The sequence below is a fragment of the Orcinus orca genome, chromosome 17 (assembly GCF_937001465.1).
Source record: "Orcinus orca chromosome 17, mOrcOrc1.1, whole genome shotgun sequence".
NCBI classification, from domain to species: Eukaryota; Metazoa; Chordata; class Mammalia; order Artiodactyla; family Delphinidae; genus Orcinus; species Orcinus orca.
In genome coordinates this window covers 50,150,490-50,177,624 of record NC_064575.1, presented here as the reverse complement: position 1 = coordinate 50,177,624, position 27,135 = coordinate 50,150,490, and the positions used below count along the sequence as shown (strand labels likewise).

The 27,135-nt window shown below is 37.2% G+C and overlaps 1 protein-coding gene across 2 annotated transcripts in view; it reads left to right on the top strand.

The window, feature by feature from the left end:
* Positions 1 to 914: 914 nt before the first annotated feature.
* STK3 (serine/threonine kinase 3) overlaps positions 915 to 27,135 on the top strand; it is a 319,933-nt gene continuing 293,712 nt past the window's right edge. Inside the window, exon 1 of one of the 2 annotated variants that reach the window (XM_033438225.2) lies at positions 915 to 1,130. In XM_033438225.2, coding sequence (XP_033294116.1) covers positions 1,105 to 1,130 — 26 coding nt within the window. In that variant the 5' untranslated portion in view covers positions 915 to 1,104. The remainder of the gene's footprint in view (positions 1,131 to 27,135) is intronic. The other variant, XM_004275350.4, reaches the window with a different exon arrangement.

The following is a 27,135-nucleotide window of genomic DNA, read 5'->3' as shown; positions in this document are numbered from 1 at the left end:
TAAAATAACTAAGTTTGGGGGAGAATATAATGGTTTGAAAATAAATCATGTAAGTTTATTACATAGCAAAACTTAAAATAATGCAAAAAGACTGTTAATAGACAAGTGTAATTTGGATTAATGTTTACAATATTCTCTTTATATTCTTTGCTCGAATCTTCAAAAAACTCTATGATACTACATCTTGACAATTTCTAACAAAAACAAGCAAAGTCATTACATAGCAGCTGTGTATGGTCATAAGAAAGATATTTATAGATGAAATTTAAGGTTAAGCGGTACACGCACAATATGGATGCAAGGAGGGGTCTAACTGAATACTTTTCCATGCACCATAATTTGTGATAGTTTTGCCAGGTTACCCAGTTGAACAGCTGGTAAGGCCACAGCACACTGAATCTAGTGCATGAGAGATCTCACTGCAGTAATTATTTTCTTTGTAATTAGACCTAATTATTGTGAGGAGTTTGTCCGCAATCAAATCAAACAAGAATTTCCAGAAGTATCCCTATTACTGGGGGATGGCTGGGGGAAAACATAACCAATAATTATAATGAGAACTAGAGAGGGGAGCGTGGGCAGTTAGCAGTACTTCAAACGACTGCTCAAGATGTTTGGGAGGTATCCTTGGGAAATCCAGAGAAATGAGTCAAATCAGACTGGGGCAAAAGCAATGAAGGCAAGTGAGGAGCGGCAGCTTTGGGTCACTTCAAAGCAACGTGCCCCAGGCCAGCAGAGAGAGGCTCTGGGTCCTGACTAGGCCTCACCCTCTCGCCCTTCCAGTCCCAGCTCCTTTTTTCCCCTGCACTAGGACCGGCCCCTCCCTCCGCCCTCGGCTCCGCCCACCAGTCACCCTCTCCAGCGCATGGCTCCGCCCACCCTTCCCCACCCGCAGCCGGAGGCCGGCGGCCGAGGGGCGGGGCGGGCCGGGAGGCGCCGCACTCGCCAGCGGGCGGGGGATCCGCTGCGGAGTTACGGGGAAGTTGGTTGGAGTTCCTGGAGTTTCCTTCTGTGGTTCCCCGGGCTCGGCCGGCCGGTGCCCCGGCTCTTTGCCCGCTCCGACCTTCGCCGGCCACCTGGTACCTCCTTCTGCCCCCAGCCGCCATGGAGCAGCCGCCGGCGCCCAAGAGGTAACGAACGCGGGGCGTGGGGAGAAGGAGGGGGGCGGGGGCGGCTAGGCCTGGGGGGGACCGAGACACCTCTCCCAGACTGTGGGGCCCTGAGCCGGGCGCGCCGGGGGTCGCGAGGCGGGTCCGAGTGCCGAGCCGCATCTGTCCGTGGGGCGAGGGGGCCCGAGGGGAGGCCGAGCCTCGTTTCCCCCGCGGCCCGCCGGGCCTGGCGCGGGTGGAGAGTCGGTGGGCAGCGCTGGGCGCCCGGCGGCCGGACTCCTGGGGCGGGTGGAGTTTTCCCTCGTGGCAAGTTCACGAACTGGGAGACGTAAAACTAGGAAATTATTGGGCTGCTTACAACCATGTAGGCTTTCCTGTCAAATGTTTTCCATAATATTGCCTCTTTTTTTTTGAGAAAGCGGGTTGTTTATTTACAGTTCAAGGAATTAAATATTAATAGCTACACAGCCTTGTAAAACTTAGTGTGGATATGCTGCACTGACAGGTGTTCCTCTCCCCTTCCTCCGCAAGTTCAAAAGTATTTATGGATGCAAGACAGTAGGAATCTTAAATTAGAACCCCTCTGCCATATAGTTTTTTTTTTTTTGGTTTGGTTTTCTTTTAGCATGTAAAAATAGTGATGCTTTGGTATTTACTGTTAGTTTATATTTGTTATATTGGAAGTGTACGAGTACACAGTAGATACTTTTGAACTGGTATTTGAAATGATCGTGTGAAGCTGAATCAAGGCTGTCCATTGATATAAATTCATAATGTGCATTTTCTCCTTAAGAATGAATCAATCAACTGATGCTGGATAAAACATTTAACTTCAGTCTCTCATTTTTAATTTATAAAATAAGTGTACTAATCTCTCTCCCATAGTGCTGTTGTGAAGAGTAAAGAGTGTCTTGATACTTAGAGATCTTTAGATGAAAGGTGGTATATTCAGGAACATGTAATAATTAAAAAGGTAGGAACTTTGTGAGCTGTTGTGAATTGTGTGACTAGACATGTGAGCCTTGAGGTCTGGGAACCATCTGTTCAGGTGAAAAAGGGGGGTTGTGGAGGAGTTTCCAAAAGACACCTGCTGTCAGAGCCCTTGATAGATTCTTTTCTGGCATTTTAAAATATCCCAATTCTAATATTGATTTGGCACCCAGTTTTAACACTATAGAAGAAAACTGGAATCAGTGTTTCCCCCATCTTGTTTTGGAAGAACTGTAAGGGGCACCTCCAAGATAGTACCATAAGGCCAAGTTGAATAACTCTGAATTGGAGTACAAGTTCTCTGTATTGATTAGCTCTATTCTGAGTTATCAGAGTTTCACTATAGACGTAAGAGAACCCCTGCCTTGCAGGGACATTAGAGAACCTGGAGGGGTTGGGGGAGGGGTGGGTTGTATATATCACTGTTCCATGGTGACTTATACCTTCAAAGTGGTGGTTGCACATTTAAGAGAGTTATTTTTAGCTCTCTTCAGAGAGACATGTTCATCCAGGAAGGCATTTCTAAAGAGCAAAAGATATGTGACAATCCCATATATTTGAGTATCTCTTAAAATTTTTTTCATAGCATTTTCTTTTTCATAATATCATTTAATCCTTATAGCAACCCTGCTGAGTAGGTTGGATTACAGACATTAATCCTGTTTTTATAGATGAGGTCACTAGGGGGGTTTGCCACATGGAAGGCTATGACAGAGATAACTGACAGTGAATTTTTGTGTTGCTCCTCTTAATCATTACCCTCTAATAATGAAATATAGCTACCATTTTTTGAGGTCTTACTATTTGCCAGGAATTTTATATATACATTCTTTTACTTTATTGTCTCAAGAAATAGGAATCCTGGCTCTGCAATTTACTATGCTAGTTCTAAATTTAATTTCTTAATCTGTAAAATGTGTTTTGGAGTAAATGAGGTCAGATGTAAAGCACTTAGCACAGTGCTTCATGATATGTTCAATAATGTTAGTTGTTAGTTTATATTTGACTCATTAAATGAAGCTTGGAGAGATTAAATAAGTTGGGCAGGTGGAGGAGGTGCCAGAACCCTGGGTCTGATTGGCTGCAAGGGCTGTGCACCCGCTCATTGTGTACAGTGATGCCTCTTTGAAACTATGCTTGCTTTCTTAGCATTCCATGGTCACCTCTTTCTATAATCTTCTGGTCCCCTTTGTTCTGTTTTTAATCTGTGTAAGAAGGCCACTTTGCTTTTCTGCTGTGAGTAGCTCTTCCTTAGGGCCCATACATTTTTACATGGTCACATATATGTTGCTGATGCTCAAGTCTGTATGACCAATAGCTGCTTCTCAGTTAGTATTTTTGTTTTTTCTTCGTGTAGAGCCATTCTTTCATTATCCTATTTAGTTTAACATTAGATCCTATCAAATTTTCCATCAAAAAGTCTGTGGATTCATTTCCCCCCCCCCTTTCGTTCTCAATACTACTATCTCATTCCAGGGTTTTAAGACCCTCACAGTTGATTTATAGCAGTGCCTTCCAATTGGGCATTGTGGTCCAGTGATTATCAAAAACTTTTAACAGCAGAAACATTTTAACAGCAGAAGGGCTCTCTTTGGAGTAGGGGCAGGGCGCCAGAACCTAGTTGCCAGCGCCTTACCTCCTTCTATTCCCCTTTTGGTGTCCTACAGAACCTCCTAATGATCCATAGAACACTGCTTTAGTTCATCCTGCACATGGCTTCTGATTGTTTTGCTAAAACATCACTTCAGTCATGCTACTCCTTTATTTTTGGATTGATTTTTTTAGTTGACTTAGTACCCAAGGCCCCTATCACTTGATCTCAACCTTAACCCCCAGCCTTTTGTTACTTATCCAAGCTGAATCTGTCCTTCCAAAGTTTCCCTATTGTTCTTTATTTAGGTTATAGGCTGTGGGTACTCTCAGCTTTGCCTTTTTTCATGCTTTTCCTTTAGAAAATTTGTGTTATATTTTTGCTAGTAATCTGTGTTTTATTCAAGACCTGTTTCATGCAGTATCTTATTTGAGTACTTCCTAGCCTAAGATATTTCTTTTTATTCCTAATATGATATCCATTTGAGTATCCATCTTCAAATTGTCCTTTTTTTAATTACAAAATTTTAGACACCCAAAAGATAATGGGGACAAATTTAGTAAATACTTACATATCACTACCCAGCTTAAAATATTCCCGATATAGTTGAAGCCCCCTTAGTATATCTCTTCTCAATTGCATTCCCTCCCCATCCCCCAAAGGGTTGTCACTGTTCTGAGTTGGGTATGTGTCATTCCCATACATGGCTTTATACTTTTAGCCTGTTGTTCATATATATCTGACATAGCATTAGGCCTGGGTGTTAGGCCCAGCTTTGTCACTGACTTTGAAATTTGCTTCTTTGGGTATCATTCTTCTCCTCTGGGAGTTGGAGATTCCAACTGTGCAACCAGATCTGAGAATCTAGTGATTAGATGATCTGTAAGGTCCCTCTTATCCTCGCATTATTGATTTGGTGTCCTCAACAAGGCTTGTGTTAAACATAGGCAGTAGATGTGGTCAGCTATGTCAATAACTTGAGGATCAGAATGGCTTTTAGATTCCCCAGATTTCCTTAATTGTTTGTCACAGAGGTCTTCAGAAATCCTTATTAAAATGAAGTCATTCTGGGAAGGGAAATCCATTAAATGGTTATTAATTATTAGCATTTTGGTACTTTGAGTTTATCAGATTTTTTTGTAGGGGTAGTACTAGGTGACAGCAAAATGACCACAGAATAGGTAAGTTTTGATAGGTAGAAAGGGAGGTGACCAAACATGGGGTCTTCTCCAAGTAGAACATTCGTAGAAGGGGAGGTGGTTCTCTGTGATAGACAGGTGGGCAGCATGAGAGCGCTGGCTGCTGGAGGGAGGGTAGTTATATACAGTACTAGTCAAAGCGAGTAAAGAAAATCATTGTTCGTGAGATATATTTTACCAGATAGGCTTTGTTTCCGTTAGGTTATAGGATTAATTGTTATTTAAAATCTATTAATAGAGGTTTACTTAGAGGACAAGTTGGTTTGGAACAGTGAAAACACTGGAAGGATAATAAGAGAGTAAGCTACTGAAGCATATTTACTCTCAAGATAAGGAGAGTTCTTTTAAAATTTTGTTTATTTTTTAAACTTTTTATTTTATATTGGAGTATAGTCAATTAACAATGTTGTGATAGTTTCAGGTGCACAGCAAAGCGACTCAGCCATATATATATACATGTATCCATTCTCCCCCAATCCTCCCGTCCAGGCTGCCACATAACATTGAGCAGAGTTCCCTGTGCTCTACAGTAGGTCCTTGTTGGTTATCCACTTTAAATATAGCAGTGTGTACATGTTGATCCCATACTCCCTGACTATCCCTTCCTCCCATCCTTCCCCCCTGGTAACCATAAGTTCGTTCTCTAAGTCTGTGAGTCTGTTTCTGTTTTGTAAATAAGTTCATTTGTATCATTTCTTTTTAGATTCTGCATATAAGGGGTATCATATGATATTTCTCTTTCTGTCTGACTTCACTCAGTATGACAATCTCTAGGTCCATCCATGTTGCTGCAAATGGCATTATTGCATTCTTTTTAATGGCCGAGTAATATTCCATTGTATATATGTACCACATCTTCTTTATCCATTCCTCTGTTGATGGACATTTAGGTTGCTTCTATGTCTTGGCTATTGTAAACAGTGCTGCAATGAACTTTGGGGCGCATGTATCCTTTTGGACCATGTTTTTCTCCAGATATATGCCCAGGAGTGGGATTGCAGGGCCATATGGTAGCTATGATTTTAGCTTTTTGTTTTTTTTTTAAAATTTTATTTAATTATTTATTTTTGGCTGCATTGGGTCCTTGTTGCTGCACACAGGTTTTCTCTAGTGGCGGTGAGTGGGGGCTACTCTTTGTTGCGGTGCACGTGCTTCTCATTGCAGTGGCTTCTCTTGTTGTGGAGCACGGGCCCTAGAGCACGCAGGCTCAGTAGTTGTGACGCACGGGCTTAGTTGCTCCGTGGCATGTGGGATCTTCCCGGACCAGGGCTTGAACCCATGTCCCCTGCATCGGCAGGCGGATTCTTAATCACTGTGCCACCGCGGAAGCCCTGTTTTTAGTTTTTGAAGGAACTCCCATACTGTTCTCCATAGTGGCTGTACCAATTTACATTCCCACCAACAGTGTAGGAGGGTTCCTTTGAGAGTTCTATGATTTAAGCTATAGTTGGATTCTGTGGCAGTTTTTTTTTTTAATAGTGTAAAGAGGTGGTTAGTTTGGAGAAAGTGAAGTGAAGATCGAAGTCAACATGTTAGGATTACAAAGTGCATTCACACAAATGAAGAGTGAAGGTAAGAAAGCAATCATTTTATAAGGCAAAGTGTTGCTATGAATGAATGGATTATCAGTCAAAAGATAGATTATGGGGCTTCCCTGGTGGCGCAGTGGTTGAGGGTCCGCCTGCCGATGCAGGGGACATGGGTTTGTGCCCCGGTCTGGGAGGATCCCGCATGCCATGGAGCAGCTGGGCCCGTGAGCCATGGCCGCTGGGCCTGCGCGTCTGGAGCCTGTGCTCCGCAACGGGAGAGGCCACAACAGTGAGAGGCCCGTGTGCCGCAAAAAAAAAAAAAAAAAAAAAAGATAGATTATGGAATGAAAAATCCAAGGTAAAGTGACAAAGATATAGAAGGGTAAAGTAGAAGGTATTCATATGTTCCTCAGCATGAAGAGCCCACATCAGTCTGTAGCATCAGTGGCTCTGACCTTAGGCTGGAAATTAGGAACAGAGGTAAAAAGACAACAGGGAAAACTCTCAGGAATTGAGTTGGGTGGGACAAAGCAACAAACCAGATAAGTAGATAGTAGGGTGTCAGGAAAATCCTGAAGATATTGCAGTGAGAAAATAATGGGCTTCATTTTATGTCTGTATGCCTAATTCAGTGTCCTTGGAACGTTACAAAGTAAAATTCTTGTGTGTTTATTATCGGAGAGATTCACTAAGTGGAGAACTCCAGTTGACCTTGAGAAGATGAATTCTTAGAACTCTTAAACAAAAGCAGCGGCCTCAGTGGGTTGGCCCTGGGGAAGCTTCCAACTTCAGTGGCAGGCAAATGGAGGAGGTGTTCTAAGTAATCAGTGAGAGAAGAATCCAGCGAACAGGAGCATCTCTTTGCATTAATGACTTGGTCCCTAAAGCATATCTGTCCTCCGTTTGGCTTTTCTTGGTTAATTTGGGGTGGCACCAGCTCCATTAGAATTGATTTAGGCCCTGTGGATGGGAAAAATCAACTGGCTCTTCCTTCCTAGAGAGAGGGAGCATGACAGCATCTGGAGCAGTTCCTGGTGAGCAGTCTTCAGTTGTACATTAAGACAGGAGATAAACTCAGTCTTTAGTCAACTCTAGGCAATGATTAACTCATCCATTGTTCTTTAAGGGGCTGAGATATATAGCATGTATTGGTACAGAAGAATTTGTTAGAAACATAAAGAAAAAGGTAAATGTGTGTTAAACACAGCTAGGTTGAAGTTTGTTTTTCTGAAGTAATCCCAGAAAATTCCAGTGGTCATTCCAGAAATGTGTATTAGTAAAGCTTTAAAAATAATGGGTTTAAATTGAGCACTTCTTGTTTGGTTATAAGGGAGGAAAAGTGCTTAGAATTTAGTTTCTCTAGTTTCAAGGAAGTCTCTGTAGAACTAGGGGTACTGTCACTTCAGGCCATCATATATTATGGCTTTCACTGTCTCTTTTTTTTTTTTTTTAAATATTGATGATGAGACCCAAAAACAGAAGTTTCATGGAATGAACTATGTGTGATGTTCTCTGGTACTTTTCTATTTTCTGTTCTGTTCTAGTTCATTGAAAAATTGCTGGTCATGACCCACCAAGTTATTTTCATGACCTACTAATCAGCTGCGATCTGCAGTTTGAAAAACATTGTTGGTGTATGTAGTTGTGACAGTGAGGAAATGGATTTCATTTCCAGCACCATTCCTGATGATGGTATTGCCAAAGGAATCCGGAGTGGTATAATTGTAACAAGCTATACATACAATAGAGATATTCTTTTAAGATTCTAAAAAGGGAAGAGGGGAAGGGGAGAGAGGAAACCATTATTTAAAAACTACTGTATTTTGAACACTTTATATATATCCCAATTAAGGTATGGGAAAATGGAAAATGATTATCCATGGTGTCTGACAGAGTTTATAAAGGCAAATATAATACATGAAGATTTCTTTGAGGCAAAGGCTCTTTTGCTTTCTGGTGTAGAATGACCCTGTACACTGGAAATATCCCACTGTAATTACGATGACATCAACTTCTGACTCCCTAACAGCTCCACCCTCTCTATCTACCAGAGGTCTTTAGATTTTTTTCTTCTAAAGTGAAAATTGATACTACCTGATAAGAAATTTTCTTTTTTATTTGTCCCAAGCTGCTTTTTTGTTGTGATTTTATTTGAGTTGCCTCATATGTTAGGGTTACTCTAAATTCAAGAAGTTTTTTAGCTCATATTGTAGAACAAAGATTCTATATTTGAAATGTCTTATTACAGTTGTTTTCTCTACACAGTCTCAAGTTGAATAAATGAAGTAACAAATATGTAAACAGACATGTATAAAAATTAAAAATGAGTCCATTGCTTGCATGCCATGAAATTAAGGTGCAGATTACCTTGAACTTCTTAATAGTACATCAAAGGATATATCTTTAAAAATGACTTTGTAGCAAAATGAGAATTAACAGGAAGCTCTTAGCATTAATGATAATTAATATAGGTGTACATGTGGTAGTACTCTATGTGGGTTCTGAATTAGTCTATAGATTTTATATAATACCAGACATCTTAATAAGGAGATAAAATAGAGTAAATTTTTCAGATATGTTGATATAAATATTAGTATCTTGATACACTTATAAATGGGGAAATCATTGAGCATATGTGATTCTAAGGATGAGTAGTTTCTGTCATGTATTCAAAATATAGAATGTTATTCTCTGTCTAGATCATCTTTTGTTTTTTGCCTTAGCAATTGCTTTCTATATCCCTACTTTAAAAAAAAATTGAAGTATAGTTAATTTACAATATTATGTTAGTTTCGAGTGTACAGCAAAGTGATTCAGTTATATGCACACACACATATATATTCTTTTTCATATTCTTTTCCATTATAGGTTATTACAAGATATTGAGTATAGTTCTCTGTGCTGTACAGTAGGTCCTTGTTGTTTACCTATTTTACATACAGTAGTGTGTATATATTAATCCCAAACTCCTAATTTATGCCCCCCCATCCCCTTTGGTAACCTTAAGTTTGTTTTCTATGTGTGAGTCCACTTCTGTTTTGTAAATAAGTTCATTTGTATCATTTCTTTAGATTCTACATATAAGTGATATCATATGATATTTGTCTTCACCTGACTTACTTCACTTAATACTATAATTTCTAGATCCATTCATGTTGCTAAAAATGGCATTATTTCATTCTTTTTATGGCTGAGTAATATTCCATTGTGTGTATGTATACTACATCTTCTTTATCCATTCATCTGTTGATGGACTTTCAGGTTGCAGATCATTTTTTCATTTTTAGAATTTTTGGTTTTCTGAAATCATGGGACCTAGAGTTCTGTAATTGGAAAGGAATGCAAATTAAAATTATTTTTGAAATTTAGGTGAACTTTTTACATATTTGAAGCAAGCATAAATTAAAGAGAATAGGCAGTTAATTTCCTTGACTCTTTCTCCCTGGAGCCGCATTATTTTTCCCATTTGCTGGGTTACCCCATTCTCCTGTTTCTTTCTAAAAACTGACTTCTTTTACTCATTGATTATTGCTCATGGCAGCAATTGACTGTCATCCTTGAGTTCATTAATTTGTTCATTTATTCATATATTCAGTAATTGTTAACTACCTTTCAAATGTCAGATGCTGGGTACATTGTTGAATGAAACAGATGAAATCTTTGCCCTCATAGAACATACACTCCAGTTGGAGCTTGAGCTATGAAGGGTAGAAGTAGTATGTATTGATAGAGAAAAATGGTGGAACCTGTTTCCTGAGAAGGTACTTAAGCTGTGAACATGAGGTTGAGACGTATTCTGTGTGAGTAGCCGGAAAGAGTATTCCAGGAAGAGGGAAAAGCTGTGAGAAGACCTGGAGGTGGGAAAGAGTTTAGTGTGTGGGAGGAGTTGAAATAAGGCCACCGTGGCTGGGTTGTAGAATGGGAGAAGTGGTTGGAGATGAGGTCAGAGAGATGGGCAGGGATTCAATGATTCAGGCCATGGAAAGGAATTTGGATTTAAGTCAGTATAGTGGGCTGTCATTAAAGAGTTTTAAGTGGAATTTTAAGCAGTTTATGTTTTTAAAAGATCATTCTTGTTGCTTTGGGTAGAATAAATTGTAGAGGGTTAGGAATAAAAGCAGGCAAACAAATGAGGAGGCTGTTGCACTTGGTTAGAGATGGTGAAGTCAGTGGAGATGGAGAGAAGTGGACAGATTTCAGTTATGTTTTGGAGTTGGAAATGAAAGACTTACTGATAAATTAGATATGGGGAATGAGGAAGAAGGAATCAATTCTGGCTCCTAGGTTTTGGGTTTGAGCAGCTTGGGGGATGGGGAAAGGCTGGGAGAGGAACAGGTTAGGTATCTATAATCTCTTTCTTAGAATTCCACATTCTCAGGAATGTGAATCTATTCCACCCAAAATGTGATATTAGGTGGTTCCCTTAGAAGTGGAAGTGGGTAGGGAGGAAATGATGGGCACTGACTTCCTTTTTCAACCTCTTGTTTTCACCTCATTAGACTAGAGAATGGGAAACAGATAAAGCCTTTGTTAGGTGTTGAATTGTTTGGGTGACCTGTTATTTAAGAAAAATCTTTTTATTGCAAAATAAAACATCAGTAAAAAACAAATGTGTGGTTTGATGAATTACTGTAAGTCAGACACCTTTATAATCACCAATCAGGTTAAGAAACAGAATTTTGCCACCCTCTCAGGAAGCCCCTTCTGAGTGCTCCATCGCAATCACAGCCACCTCTTTCCACATGTAACCATTATCCTGACTTCTATAGTAATAACTTAAATGTACCTTGCTAGACACTGTAGGTTAGTCTTGCCGATTAAAAAACAGTATTTATATGAGTTGCCGTTTTTAATCTTTAGGTTGGTCCTCCATCTTTTTTCTTTTCCTTTTCCTGTTGAAGACCCAGGCTGTTTGAATTGTAGTTTTCCACAGCCTGGATTTTGCTGATTGCTTGCTCAAAGCGCAGTTCAGCATGTTCCTTTGTCTTCCATATTTCCTGCAAATGGGCAGCTGGATCCAGAGACTGGATCAGGCTCAAGTCAGTCCCTTAGGCATTATTATAGGTGGTGTTTGGCAAGACTATATGATACAATGTCTGGTTGCCTCTCTTTTTTGTGATGTTAGCAGCTGTTGATGGTTCATGCTTATTTCTGTTAATTTGTTGGGTGTTGCAAAATGGTGAAATTCTAAATATACCATTTTGTTTTCATTTATTAGTTGGAATGGTTTTATAAAGAGTCACTTTTCTCATCCTCTGGTTACCCAGTGGTATAGTTTGTAAAGGAAAGACGGGATAAATGCTTGATTCTTTCCCTTTATTTACCTGTTTTTGAGATAATCAGTTCCCTGTTTTCCTCCAAAGGGGACCAATTATTTTTTTTCTCTTTTTTAAAATGCCATTATGAGCTGATGGATGTAAACATATTTGTTGGATTTAATCCATTGCAGTTACTTTTGCTGAAGCTCAAAGTGTCCCATCTTTGATCAGTGGGAATCCCTTCAGGAGACAACATGACCTGAGCGGTCTTTTGACAGCTTCTTTGCTCCATGCTGTGATAAGAAATTCAGGGCTCATCTTGACCGTCTTCTGTCCCAGGTCGGGAATCAGCCTTTTCCAATAAGCCCTACTTTTAGTGAGAGATGGTATTTCAAGACCTCAGCCCGGGCACTAATATGATGTTATTTTAAAATAGTGTTTTTATACATAGAAAATCCTAAAGATGCTACCAGAAAACTACTAGAGCTAATCAATGAATTTGGTAAAGTAGCAGGATACAAAATTAATGCACAGAAATCTCTGGCATTCCTATATACTAATGATGAAAAATCTGAAATGGAAATCAAGAAAACACTCCCATTTACCATTGCAACAAAAAGAATAAAATATCTAGGAATAAAGCTACCTAAGGAGACAAAAGACCTGTATGCAGAAAATTATAAGACACTGATGAAAGAAATTAAAGATGATACAAATAGATGGAGAGATATACCATGTTCTTGGATTGGAAGAATCAACATGTGAAAATGACTCTACTACCCAAAGCAATCTATAGATTCAATGCAATCCCTATCAAACTACCACTGGCATTTTTCACAGAAGTAGAACAAAAAATTTCGCAATTTGTATGGAAACACAAAAGACCCCGAATAGCCAAAGCAATCTTGAGAACGAAAAAAGGAGCTGGAGGAATCAGGCTCCCTGACTTCAGACTATACTACAAAGCTACAGTAATCAAGACAGTATGGTACTGGCACAAAAACAGAAAGATAGGAAACAGGAACAGGATAGAAAGCCCAGAGATAAACCCACGCACATATGGACACCTTATCTTTGATAAAGGAGGCAGGATGTACAGTGGAGAAAGGACAGCCTCTTCAGTAAGTGGTGCTGGGAAAACTGGACAGATACATGTAAAAGTATGAGATTAGATCACTCCCTAACACCATACACAAAAATAAGCTCAAAATGGATTAAAGACCTAAATGTAAGGCCAGACACTATCAAACTCTTAGAGGAAAACAAAGGCAGAACACTCTGTGACATAAATCACAGCAAGATCCTTTCTGACCCACCTCCTAGAGTAATGGAAATAAAAACAAAAATAAACAAATGGGACCTAATGAAACTTCAAAGCTTTTGCACAGCAAAGGAAACCATAAACAAGACCAAAAGACAACCCTCAGAATGGGAGAAAATATTTGCAAATGAAACAACTGACAAAGGATTAATCTCCAAAATTTACAAGCAGCTCAATAATTAAAAAACAAACAACCCAATCCAAAAATGGGCAGAAAACCTAAATAGACATTTCTCCAAAGAAGATATACAGACTGCCAACAAACATATGAAAGAATGCTCAACATCATTCATCATTAGAGAAATGCAAATCAAAACTACAATGAGATATCATCTCACACCAGTCAGAATGGCCATCATCAAAAAATCTAGAAACAATAAATTCTGGAGAGGGTGTGGAGAAAAGGGAACACTCTTGCACTGCTGGTGGGAACGTGAATTGGTTCAGCCACAAATAGAACTACCATATGACCCAGCAATCCCACTACTGGGCATATACCCTGAGAAAACCAAAATTCAAAAAGAGTCATGTACCAAAATGTTCATTGCAGCTCTATTTACAATAGCCCGGAGATGGAAACAACCTAAGTGCCCATCATCGGATGAATGGATAAAGAAGATGTGGCACATATATACAATGGAATATTACTCAGTCATAAAAAGAAACGAAATTGAGCTATTTGTAATGAGGTGGATAGACCTAGAGTCTGTCATACAGAGTGAAGTAAGTCAGAAAGAAAAAGACAAATACCATATGCTAACACGTATATATGGAATTTAAGAAGAAAAAAAAAGTCATGAAGAACCTAGGGGTAAGACAGGAATAAAGACACAGACCTACTGGAGAACGGACTTGAGGATATGGGGAGGGGGAAGGGTGAGCTGTGACAGGGCGAGAGAGAGTCATGGACATATACACACTAACAAACGTAAGGTAGATAGCTAGTGGGAAGCAGCCGCATGGCACAGGGATATCGGCTCGGTGCTTTGTGACCACCTGGAGGGGTGGGATAGGGAGGGTGGGAGGGAGGGAGATGCAAGTGGGAAGAGATATGGGAACATATGTATATGTATAACTGATTCACTTTGTTATGGGGCAGAAACTAACACACCATTGTAAAGCAATTATACCCCAATAAAGATGTTAAAAAAATAAATAAAATAAAATAGTGTTTTATTTACAGATAGGAAAACTGACTCATTCTTTCAAACTATGGGCTAATCTATCAAAAATTGTGATGGCACCGGCAGTTTTGCACTTCTTTCCCTGGATAATATCTCTACCATACATTTATGCTTCTAAGTTTGAGTCAGAAATTGGACATATATAGACAAATTCTGTGGTAGAGACTATTTAGAGTGGACTTCTAGTTTTGTGTTCTCCCTGTCTTACACTGGTTACCATTTGACCCACTGTTATCCTAATAACCAGCCTCACTTCTTTCCCACCTCTAAATGTTTCAGGTGACCTAGTTTCTTCTTTTCTTAAATGAAAAAGAGAAAATAAAAGAATCCAAGACAGATAACACTACTAGTGATCTGATCAGATTTCAGGCCTTACTTTTAAGGTAGACCTTTTAGCTTGCCTTGTCTTGCATACATAAAAGTATATCTGTACAAACAAACAAAATTCAAGGGCATCTTGAGGCTGCTTTATAAATCCAGCCCTGGCTAATGAATTGAAAATGAAGCACATCCAAGATATGTTACAACCTTTTAGGTTTGATATTAGCCCCTCATGTTAAGTTTTATTGTGCTTTTGAATAAGTAAAAGGAGATATTTGTCTCAGTGACATAGTTGGTAAATTACACCTGCCACTGTGTCGTATAACTTTAGAAAGAATTAGTTTTGGTATAATTATTGTATTAAAAGACATTAGGTTGCACTTATAAGTTGATATGTGAATTAGTCTGTCAGTGCAGTCAAATAGCAGCCAGTAAGCATTTTCCAATGATAATATCTATTCAAACATTTTTAATAATTAGTGAGATCTGGATCATAGAGAGAGATTGGAGAGAAACGATTGCTCTGAATAAAATTTATAGTTTATTTAATTCCTAAGAATTAGAAAAAAACAAAGATGAAATTAAGCAATGGAATTTCATAAAAATTCCAGTGGAAATTAAAAATATATGTACTAGTTAACTCTTGAGAAGGAAGTATTTTGATAATTTTCTTTTCCTTGTAGATTGAGTTTTCCTTCAATGCACTTGAGTCTCGTTGTATACTTCCCAGGTCTTTTTTTCTTTTTTTTTCTAATAGAAGAGAATTCAAGTACCAGGCCAAGATAAGAAAATGGGATCACCCCACTCCTTTATATACAGACTTTCAGCACTCGATTAGTCAGCTTTAATTAATATTCATAAAACAGTCATGTGATGTGAAACAGTCTCCCAAAATAGTGATATGGTGATAACTTTAAAGATATTCAGCGTCATTGGGAAGTGTGGTGTACCACATAATGGATTTTCCAAATAAATGAAATCAACCACTTCAAGAATTATACTCTTAAAATATTTTAAAAACACTTTTAAAACAACCACCTTTGATGGAAATTCATTTCAGAGGGAGGACACTTGACCCAGTCTTCTGAGACTGATCATTTGCTTTCTTGATTACTTAATATTAATTTAAAATGAATTTTAGTTTATAAAAACCCATTAAGAAGTTAATGGAACTGTTCATAGTCTTAGTTTATAGAAATAGTCAAGTGTGCTATTTTGGTGTGTTAGAAGCTTTGTTGCTGCATATAGCTGGGGTTTTCCCCCCTGAATCCAGTCTTGTGTTTTACTGTCACCCGTCGTTTCTCATTGCTATGCTCCTCTCTAAACTGCTGCTTATCTTAGAAATAATGATCTGACCTAACAGTAGCTCTCCCTTTGCCAAAGTAAAGTACATGCTCTTTGTATCAATTTTTGCTTACCAAAGACCTTTTTCTCTTCTGGGTTCATAGTACATCTTGGAATCATCTTTTGACTAAGAACATTATTGTGCAGTGAAGGAGAGAAAAATTATTCAAACTTTGCTAAATTTCTAAAATTTAATATGAAAATAACCAATTTTTTGCATCAAAAAGGAACAGGATTTTACCCTAAAAATCCCACAAAATTCCCAAGTTAAAACAAATTTCTGTCATTTTGGAGCATTACTTAGATTTTGAGGACTCATGGTATTACCAAACTGAACTGGTGTTTCAGAGGTGTATTTGTATTCCTGTACAAATACAATAACATTATATTTGTAGTAGTTTAATTTTAAGTTCTGTGGGTGAAGTATTTAAGCTATTTATCTTTCATATAACGATTGAATTTTTTTCTATTAGACAAAGCTGGAATTTAAAAATTTTATTTTTATTTCTTAAAAAAACCCAAACAGGTGAAAATAATCCCAGTTTACAAAAAGCAAAAATTATTTTCACAAAGCACCAAAATCATGAACTATTTCACAGTCTTTTCCACTTAATTTATTTACAAAGAACCTCAGAAAAATACTGAGAAGTGGTTTCCTATGTGCTGTTGCTGGGTACTTAATCAAACTGCGCTGAGAAATCAAGCAAAATACCGTCCATCTCTGAAAACAGCTGACAGCAGCCACTGTCTCCACAGGCTGCCCCACACTTCTATTCATGAAAGCCTGTAAAAATTATGCAGAAGTCGGAGTACAGAACTCATTGAATGATACAGATGTTAATATTGTTAGTTTAAACTTTCCTTGAAGTTACACTTTTATTAAAGTGGTTATACCTTTAATGAATGTGTTGATGTTTGGGGTTATTGCAATTAATTCTAGTATTGTTCTAGGGATGGAGTGAGGAGTTGAGAGTGTATAGAGACTAAATCCTCATATTTTATTTTCAAAATTTGAGATGTAGGGAAATAAATGAGGAAGAAGACATATGAGTAAATCCAGTTTTTAAGTATAGGTAGTCTCTTTAGCACAAATCATAGTGGATTTTTTTATACAATAGGTTCATGAGTAGACCTTGTAAGTTCCATGTAGACGTCTCCTCTTTTATTTTTAATCAGTTAAAGATTCTATTCCCTTTTTAAGTTCTCAAATCTAGGTATGGTTGTTGAGTATTTAAAAATCTTTATAATGAACTGGATTAAAAGTTATGAGACAGGTCTGTCTCTTTCTTATACAATTATTTTTAACTTTTATTTTAGTAGGATGTGAGTATGTTGGAGCTGTTTCAGATGCGCTGTTTACACTCTGTATTTTCTGGATTTGTGTTTTTTGAAAAATGAGTTATTAAGAAAGTAAATGCATTAACATGTCTTTAGGGCTGGGGAGTATATCTCAGTGTTTGTTAACTTCATATAGGTTTGTTACAAGAAATTAAAAGGAATCATGTCACTTTCCAGTTGAGGCTAAGTGAAAAAATTCTTGGGAAAAAAGTATGAAAGACTCCAAGGGTGAAGGAAGGAGAAAAATCTCAACTTTTTCTTTAAAGCTCTTTGCCAGGAAATTATAATTTTAGAGTACTTTTGGGCAGAGAGCCAAACCTGAGAGGAAATGGTTTGATAGAGTTGAAAAACAAGACTTTCATTTAATTATAAAAAGTCTTCTATCCATTGTAGAGCATCTGTTTTCTGAGTTGGATTTCAGCTCCTTCTAGTGCCACTAATTAACTAAACCCTCATAAATTTTCATAGTTTTGTAAAGTAAATACACTATCAATTATACAATTTAATAAATCAGTTATGCAATTTATCAATCATACAATTTAATAAATATCAATTATACAATTTAATTTAATACAATATCAAATTATATCTATCATACTATTAAAAAAGTGATAATTACTAGGGAAACAAGAGCCAGAACTTTAGAGTCAGGTAGACCATGGTTCTAACCTTAGCTTTGCCATTTCCTGCAATGCAATGGTAGGTAAGTTACTTAACTTTTCTAAGTCTCGGTATACTCACTTATAAAATGGAGGTGATAATAGTACTTTCTATTTGGGTTTTGTGAGGATTAAATGAAGTCTATAAAAATTAAGGAGAAGTCAGAGTATGGAACTCACTGAATGATACACATGTTAATGTTGTCAAGAATTTGAACTTTCCTTAAGTTATACTTTTATTAATGTAGTTATACTTTTAATCAGTGTATTAATTGTTTGGGATTATTGCAGTTAAGTGTAGTGTTTATCTTGGGGTGGGAGTGAGGAGTTATAAGTGTATAGAGACTAAATCCTCATATTTTATCTTCAAAATTTAAGGTGTAGGGAAACAGATGATTGTAAATAAGTGATTGGTAAAGCATTTATCTCTGAAGTGTCTCCAAAGTGTTTCAAAAATGTGTCTGGCATTATTGATATCTTTTGAAGAAACACGCAACTTTCCGGGGAATAAAGGACAGTTTGCACTTGGATACATATATTCTAGTTGAGTTAAAAAAAATCAGTTTTATTACTTCAGAGCTAAACATCTACTAAATATTTACAAAATGTTTGGCCTTTAAAAAGCAAAAGGGAGCAGAAAAAAAAATGACCCCTGAATTTCATTAGTTGGAGGTAATGTATACTTTCTGTGGTTGAAGTAGAAAAGATATTTGATTTTGTGGATTTAAGATTGGATTCATCATTGTGTAATTTAGTAAATATAGTAAATTCTAAAATAGTAAATTTTATGTACATTTTATAATAATTTTAAAAAAACCTTTAGCCAATCATAAGGAGCTTTCTCCTGTTATTTAGGTCCTTTAAGACCGCAAGGAAGAGAGGTATACAGATTGTCTTCAGTAATAGAATTTTATTATGAGGATACTCAGGAAATGTGCGTGGGGTAACATGGGAAGGTGCCTAGTCAGCTGCTCATTCCCTCTGAGCTTCAGCGTCTCTAAATATGGGATGTGGAATAGGCTCCATGAATAAGGGGAATGGCAGCTTAAAGTCACTTGGAATAATGACTTGAGCTTCAGTGACCTTTGTCGTCTTTGTTCAGTTAGCATTTATACTTAATGAAATCTAAGGTTAACTGGGTCATTTTTTAACCATGAAATTTGGAACATCACCATTGGCCATTTCAGCCCTTGTGTGGTTGCTTTTGGCCCCTGGATCAACTTCTAGCCCTGTGTAGTTTTTATTGCTGGGATGGTAAAGCTGATTTAATTTGAAGCAGCACCTGATGAGCCATAACAACTTATACAGGAATATAGGTTTTCCCCTTTAGCACTGTGTGACAGGTGTTTTGAAGTTCCATTAGCTCCAGTAGTTAGCAAAATTTTTTTGTTCACTTGTTTATTTAGTTACTGAACAAAAGTTTATTAAACAGTAGTATATGAGGTTCTGTGTTAGGTACTTACTGGAATTACGAGGGTGAATAAGACATGGTCTCTAGTTTCAGTTTTCTTTTTTTACATTTTTATTTATTTATTTATTTTTGGCTGTGTTGGGTCTTCATTTCTGTGCGAGGGCTTTCTCTAGTTGCGGCAAGTGGGGGCCACTCTTCATCGCGGCGCGCGGGCCTCTCGTTATCGCAGCCTCTCTTGTTGCGGAGCACAGGCTCCAGACGCGCAGGCTCAGTAGTTGTGGCTCACGGGCCCAGTTGCTCTGCGGCATGTGGGATCCTCCCAGACCAGGGCTCGAACCCGTGTCCCCTGCATTAGCAGGCAGATTCTCAACCACTGTGCCACCAGGGAAGCCCCTCTAGTTTCATTTTTGATTGTATCTTTAAGGAAGTGGTTAACTGACAGGCAGAGAAAAGGAGAAAGATTATGTAAGAGAGTATGGACATATAGAAGTATGACGTATATATCTTGCATCATGTATAAATCACTATACAACAGCTGCTTTTTATACTGCAGTGATTGTGTGATTATTTTTGTTATTTGAAAATTCAGAACCTTTAAAAAATAGTCCACTGTAGATAGAGTTAGGTAATGGAAATGAGGTGAGTGAGATGTTCTTAAGCTCACAGTTTAGTGGCTGTAATAGTACATTTCAGGGGATTTCCCTGGTGATCCAGTGGTTAGGATTTCACACTTTCATTGCCGAGGGCCCAGGTTCAATCCCTGGTTGGGGAACTAAGATCCTGCATGCCACGTGGCTCGGCCAAAAAAAAAAAGTACCTTTCAGAGTAGGGATAACTGATTTGAAGATGAGAAATTCCTGGGAACACTTACAAAAGAAGTGTCCACCTTAAAAAATATGACTGATGTATGATACTTGATGTAGTAATTGTCCAGTATCCTTTGGTATTTGCTAGCTTTGAAAGATTGAGAAGCTCCATACGGTATATTGGACAGACATTGGTTTGATTCTGTTCTGTCATTCATTACCCAAGCGACTGGGGAAGTCACTTAAGCCTTAGTTTTCTTATCTAAAAACTGAGAGTGTTTTAGTAACTAACAAAAAGGTTGTTATAGAGATTAAATGAGAAAATGCTTGTTAAATGCTCTGCACAAGGCCATAAAAAGCCCTGATAAATGTTAACTACCTTTATTACTGTGTGTTATTTAGCCCTTATGTATCTGTCTTTCTTACTAGATTAGGAGCTCTTGGTTGTTAAGGGCTGTATCTTAATTTTCTTTGCATTACCCAAGCAGGAAGCTTGTCTACAGATTGTCAGTGCACATTAGATGAATATAAATGGATGACTTTTAAATCTGGTTTTATCATTTTTTTGTATCCATGTTGAAGATTTGTTTTAGAAACAGTAGCTTTCTTAAAGATAGTATTTCCTACTGCTCATGCCGCTCAATATCAATAAAAACCAAACAACCCAAAGAATGGGCAGAAGATGTAAATAGACATTTCTCCAAAGAAGATGTACAGATGGCCAAAAAGCACATGAAAAGATGCTCAACATCACTAATTATTAGAGAAATGCAAATCAAAACTACAATAAGGTTATCACCTCACAGGTCAGAATGGCCATCATCAAAAAATCTACAAACAGTAAATGCTGGAGAGGGTCTGGAGAAAAGGGAAACTTCCTATACTGTTGGTGGGAATGTAAATTGATACAGCCACTATGGAGAACAGTATGGAGGTTAAAAAACTAAAAATAGGACTTCCTTGGTGGCGCAGTGGTTAAGAATCTGCCTGCCAATGCAGGGGACATGGGTTCGAGCCCTGATCTGGGAAGATCCCACATGCCGCGGAGCAACTAAGCCTGTGTGCCACAACTACTGAGCCTGAACCCTAGAGCCCGCATGCTGCAGCTGCTGAAACCCGGGCGCTCTAGAGTTCGTGCTCCACAACAAGAGAAGCCACTGCAATGAGAAGGCCGCGCACTGCAACGAAGAGTAGCCCCCCCCCCCCGCTTGCTGCAACTAGAGAAAGCCCGCACACGGCAATGAAGACCTAATGCAACCAAAAAAAAAAAAAACAAAAAAAACCTAAAAGTAGAACTACCATATGACCCAGCAATCCTACTCCTGGCCATATACCCATAGAAAACTATAATTCAAAAAGGTACATGTGCCCCAGTGTTCACTGCAGCACTGTTTACAATAGCCAAGACATGGAAGCAACCTAAATGTCCATCGACAGAGGAGTGTATAAAGAAGATGTGGCACATACATACATTGGAATATTACTCAGGCATAAAAAGGAACAAAATTATGCCATTTGCAGCAACGTGGATGGACCTAGAGATTTTCATACTAAGTGAAGTAAGTCAGACAGAGAAAGACAAATATCATATCACTTATATGTGGAATCTAAAAAAATGGACAAATGAACTCATTTACAAAATAGAAATAGAGTTTCAGATGTAGAAAACAAACTTATGGTTACCAGGGTGTAAGTGGGAAGGGATAAATTGGGAGACTGGGATTGACATATACACACTACTATATAGAAAATATATAACTAATAAGGACCTACTGTATAGCACAGGTAACTCTACTGAATACTGTGTAATGACCTATATGGGAAAAGAATCTAAAAAAGAGTGGATATATGTATAACTGATTCGCTTTACTGTACACCTGAAACTAACACAACATTGTAAATCAACTATACTCCAATAAAAAGTTTTAAAAAAAGATAGTATTTCCTAAGTAGTTGAAGGATTCACTCATAAGAATAAGATGGTTAACAGGTAGTGTTTTTACTACTTCTGATTGCCTTGGTCAGTTTATTAATTCAACCTATGGAAGCAACCTTTCTTTTCGGGTATAAAATGATTTTGGAAGGCATTTCATGAAATAATTATTGAATCATGAAGAAAAATTTTATTTTGTTATGAGATACAATTTTAAAAGTTACCCCCAATCACAGAAAAAAAAATGTATTTTACAAACCTTATGAAACAAAAGTGTAGAGGAGAGCCACCCCCAAAATCAAACCTTATTGCCTGGAATCTTAATATATTTACATGTAGCAAATATTTGAGTTTCTGTTGTATTCCAGGCACAGTTTTTGGTGCTGGGGAATATAGCAGTGAACAAAACAAAGTCTGCCAGTAATTTGGTGCCAATATGTGTGTGTGCATGCACAAATGCAGATACACCCATGCTTAAAAGAAAAAATGAAAATGGTTTAGTTCTCTGCACATTATTTTGTAACCTACGCTTTTTTCTTTTAGCAATATATTAACTTGTTTTAAATCAGTGAGTTTTCTACAACATGACTTTTAGTAGCCAATTGATATCTGCTTGAATGGATGTTCCATAATTAATTAATAATCATGTTTAGACATTTATTTACTTCTAGATTTAGTTATAAATAATTTACAATGAACACATGCTTATTTTTTTGTTTCCAGTCATTTCTAAGAACAACTGAATTTGATTTAATTCCTATCATTTACTCTTTAAAAAAACTTTTTATTTTGGAAAATTTCAAGCATAGTTTTGTAAAGAAGAGAAAATACATCTCTGTGTACCCATTACACAGTTTCAATAATTACTAACTTCTGGCCAATCTTGCATAATTTATATTCCATACACACATCCATTCTTTATTATTTTGAAGTAAACTCAGATATCATATTATGGAATTCTTTAAAGAATTATTTTATTGAAGTGTAGTTGATTTATAATATTTTGTTAGTTTCAGGTGTATAGCAAAGTGACTCAGTTATATATATCTGTGTATATATATATTTGATAATATGTATACTTCAGATTATTTTCCAAGGTATTGAATATAGTTCCCTATGCTATACAATAAATCATGTTGCTTATCTATTTTATGTATAGTAGTATTTATCTGTTAATCCCATACTCCCAATTTATCTACCCCCCCTTTCCTGTTTTGTAACCATGTTTGTTTTCTATGTTTGTGAGTCTGTTTCTGTTTTGTATATAGATTCATTTATTATTCTTTGATTCCACATATAACTGATATATATTATTTGTCTTTTTCTGACTTACTTAAGTATAATATTCTCTAGGTTCATCCATGTTGCCACAGATGGCAGTGCTTCATTCTTTTTTTATGGCTGTGTAATATTCCTGTGTGTGTGTGTGTGTGTGTGTGTGTGTGTGTGTGTGTGTGTGTGTACAGGTACACCACATTTTCTTAAGCCTGTTGTCTGTTGATGGGCACTTGGGTTGTTTTCATGTCTTAGCTAAGGTAAGTAGTGGGTGGCATTCTTAACTATTTCAGTATGCATCTCTAAAAGATACAAATATTAAACAAGGTATCACCGTATTATTATCTGAGGTATAATTCTAAATGTAAATTATTCTTGAAATGGTAAATATTAAGGAGAATTTGGAGATAACTAAGACTAGTCTACGTAGAAGGGTTTTTCCCTCCTGAGATCTTGGAAAAAATATTAACAGAAATTCTTACTTTGAACAGGAAACACAAAAGTGGGATAAGCTTATGGATGAGGGTTAGGTTAAAGTGGGTATTTAAGTGTTGAAGTATTAGAGAATTTGATTGTAGCTTAAAAAAGAATTCTAGTGCTGAAAAACAATGTGGGAGAAGACTGCTGTTTTTCACTGTATTAGCAATGACATAATAGATTATGTTCTTTCCTACTTTATGAGATAGAAAGTCAAATGACAGAAAAACCAGATTGTATTAGCCATTTATTTGAAAAAGATAATTCTAGGGTATGTCTGCTAAAGTATGTAATAAACTGTATCTTGATAGTTCCATGAGAGAGATATCTTGGGGGTGACTTGTTCTCCACAAAGTTCCCTGGTACCTGAGAGAGTACATGTTCTCAAGGGACTCAGTCTAGAATAACTTTTTTTGGACCTGTGATTAAAAACATATATTTATGGTGAAATTCTGAGGTGTTAAAAACCCCAGTATGTCAAATATAAATGAAATTATGCTCATTATATCGTGTTTGCCAAGACAGGAAAATGTATTTGTGTGTGTGTGTGTGTGTGTATTTTAAATTGGCTTTTAATTATGTGGTTTTTTTTAAAAGCTGTAAGGGCTTTAAAAGCAGACAATATAACAATTAAAATTAAACCATAGCTGAAATGATCAATTTTCATTTAAAACACCAGAAAGGAAAAGAGGAAATAGAGACAAAACAATGAATAGTTTACTAAAATAAATCATGTGTTTTCACTTGACAAACACCCCTGAGACCATCTTTTTGCATAAGTTAAATTAGTAACATTTCAGTTGTTCCACATGTTGAGAAAATAAGACAAGTGGACTAATAGAAAATTCTCTTAAGTTTTTACTGGATTCACGTGGGGGACCTATGACTTGTTTGTTTAAAGTGAGCCAGATTGCGAGCCTACTTTAAGACGTTTATAACTCCCAAAGAACTAAGCGGTGGTTAGATTACCTTTTGGCTTAGTATTAAACAGATTTGTTAATATAATGCTGTCTTCATCACTATATCATGTGCGTGACTCATCTTGAGTTACTTTGTGCTTCCTTAGCCATGAAGGACGTGAAGCACAGGGCAAAGTTACAAATATTTTTGAAAATTTAGGAAACTGACTTCTTTTTCTGGTAGGGATATATTTTGGTTCATAGTATCTTTCTAGTTTGCTCTTTTCCCCCTGCTCATTAGCCCCTTACTATTTTTATTTTTTTCTTACCTGGTCCATGTCTTCAGCCATTCTTTTGCCAGTATCTTTAACTTCCTTGTCTCATTGTTCTTCTATGGCATCTGCCTGGCAGAACGGCAAATTCTACTTTCTGCCTTCTCCTTGCCTATCTTAAGACTTCTGAGCAGTGCCGAAGGAAATAAGAAACCTCAAAGATTGCCATTGGTCTCTAACCTCAACAAGAGAAAGATTGCCGTGGTCTCTAACCTCAACCAGGCCTCCAGTGCTATCTAGCAATCCTGTTAAACTTCATGAGACTTAGGATTTTGTTTTGTTTTTGCTCTCCACTCTGGCTATTTCAGATATAGTTATACATCTTCAAGTATCTGATTTTAACTTCCTTACTTACAGCAGATGAACATCCCTCCTACTTCATAAAGCGAATAGAAGCCAATATATGAGAACTCGGTCAACTTTCTGCCGCCAGCTTACTGTCTTACCTATAACGCTGCCTATCCTTTCCTCCTATTATAATGGTAGAGGTATCCCCAGCCCTCCAAGGTTAAGGCAGTCCCACCCACATGTGCTTTGGATATCATTTCTTCCAACGTTTTCAGGGACAGGCTTTAGTAATTTCTTCTTGTCTCTTGTATTTTCAACTTTTCCTTATTTTACTAATTCATTCCCAACAGCATTTACAGTTATTCAGGTGTTTCTGTAAGTTTTTTGCTTGTTTGGCTTTATCTTCTTTCTCAAACTTATGTCTTCAATCACTTGTCCTTTCCAGAAACTTCTAGTGTAGGGTGATCCATAGTTGTTTCTACTTCTTCACTTTATCCCATTGTCTCAAACCATTGCAGTCTGGCTTCTGCCTCTATCATTCCACCGAATTGCTATTGCTGTCATCACCAATAATTTTCTTACCACTACGTGTAGATACTTTTTTGCTAAATTAATGTTATTGAGGTGTAATTTACATATACCAAATTGCACTCTTTTTTTTAAAGGTCTTTATTGAATTTGTTACAGTATTTCTTCTGTTCTGTGCCTTGGGTTTTTTTTTTTTTTGGCCGCAGGGCATGTAGGATCTTAGCTCCCTGACCAGAGATCAAACCCGCACGGCCTGTATTGGAAGGCGAAATCTTAACCACTGGAGCATCAGGGAAGTCCCTAAGATATATTCTTTTGATTTAGCTTTTTGGCTCAGCAGTAATGATTTTGAGCTTTGTTCAGGATCTTAAATGTATTAGTAGTTTGTTATGTTTTATTACTGAGTAGTATTCCATTGTATGGATTTAGTAGTTTATTCATCCACCAGTTTGTGGACATTTGGTTTTTTTTTTTTTTCCCAGTTTTTGGTTGTTTTGAATAAGGCTGCTGTGAATATTTGTGTAAAAGTCTTTGGTGGACATATGTTTTCATTTTTATTGGTTAATACCTAGGAGTAGAATTGCTGGGTTGTATAAACTTGTGTCCATAAGTCTATAAGAACTGCTAACTTGCTTTCTAAAGTGACTAATTTTTCATTTCCTACATCAAATGTATGAGAGATCTCCTAGTTCCACATCCTCATCAACACTTGTTATTGTAATGTTTTAAATTTTAACCATTTTTGTGGGTGTGTAATGGTATCTTATTGTAGTTTTATTTTTCATTTCCCTGATGACTAACAATGTTGAGAATCTGTTCCTGTGCTTATTATTTGTTTGTATACTTTTGGTGAAGTGTCTGCTGAAATATTTTTGGCCATTTTTATTTTTGGGTTTTTCTCTTATTGTTGAGTTATAAGAATTCTTTATGTATTTTGGATACAATTCCTGTATCCTACAATCATATATGAGAGTTTTGTTCTCCAGAGTCACTTAGACTAAATAGTTCTTTATCATTGCTTATTACTTGTGTGTGTGCATGCACATGTATATGTGTATGTGTCTGGGATTCAGGGGAAGATGGTACCCGCAAAAGCAAGGAAAATGATCCACTGTCAAAAGATAAAATAGTCAACAGAATCAGAATCAGAGATGATACATATGTTGGAATTATCATACAGGGACTCTGAAGTTACAATGACCACTATGTTAAAAGTGTCTGGTGAAAGGTGGACGACATCTGTGAACAGTTAGGAAAATTTATCAGCGCAGTGGAAATTATTTTTTAAAAAAGAGCCGAATAGAAATGCTAGGGATAAAAGATATGAAATAAAGAATTTAAAT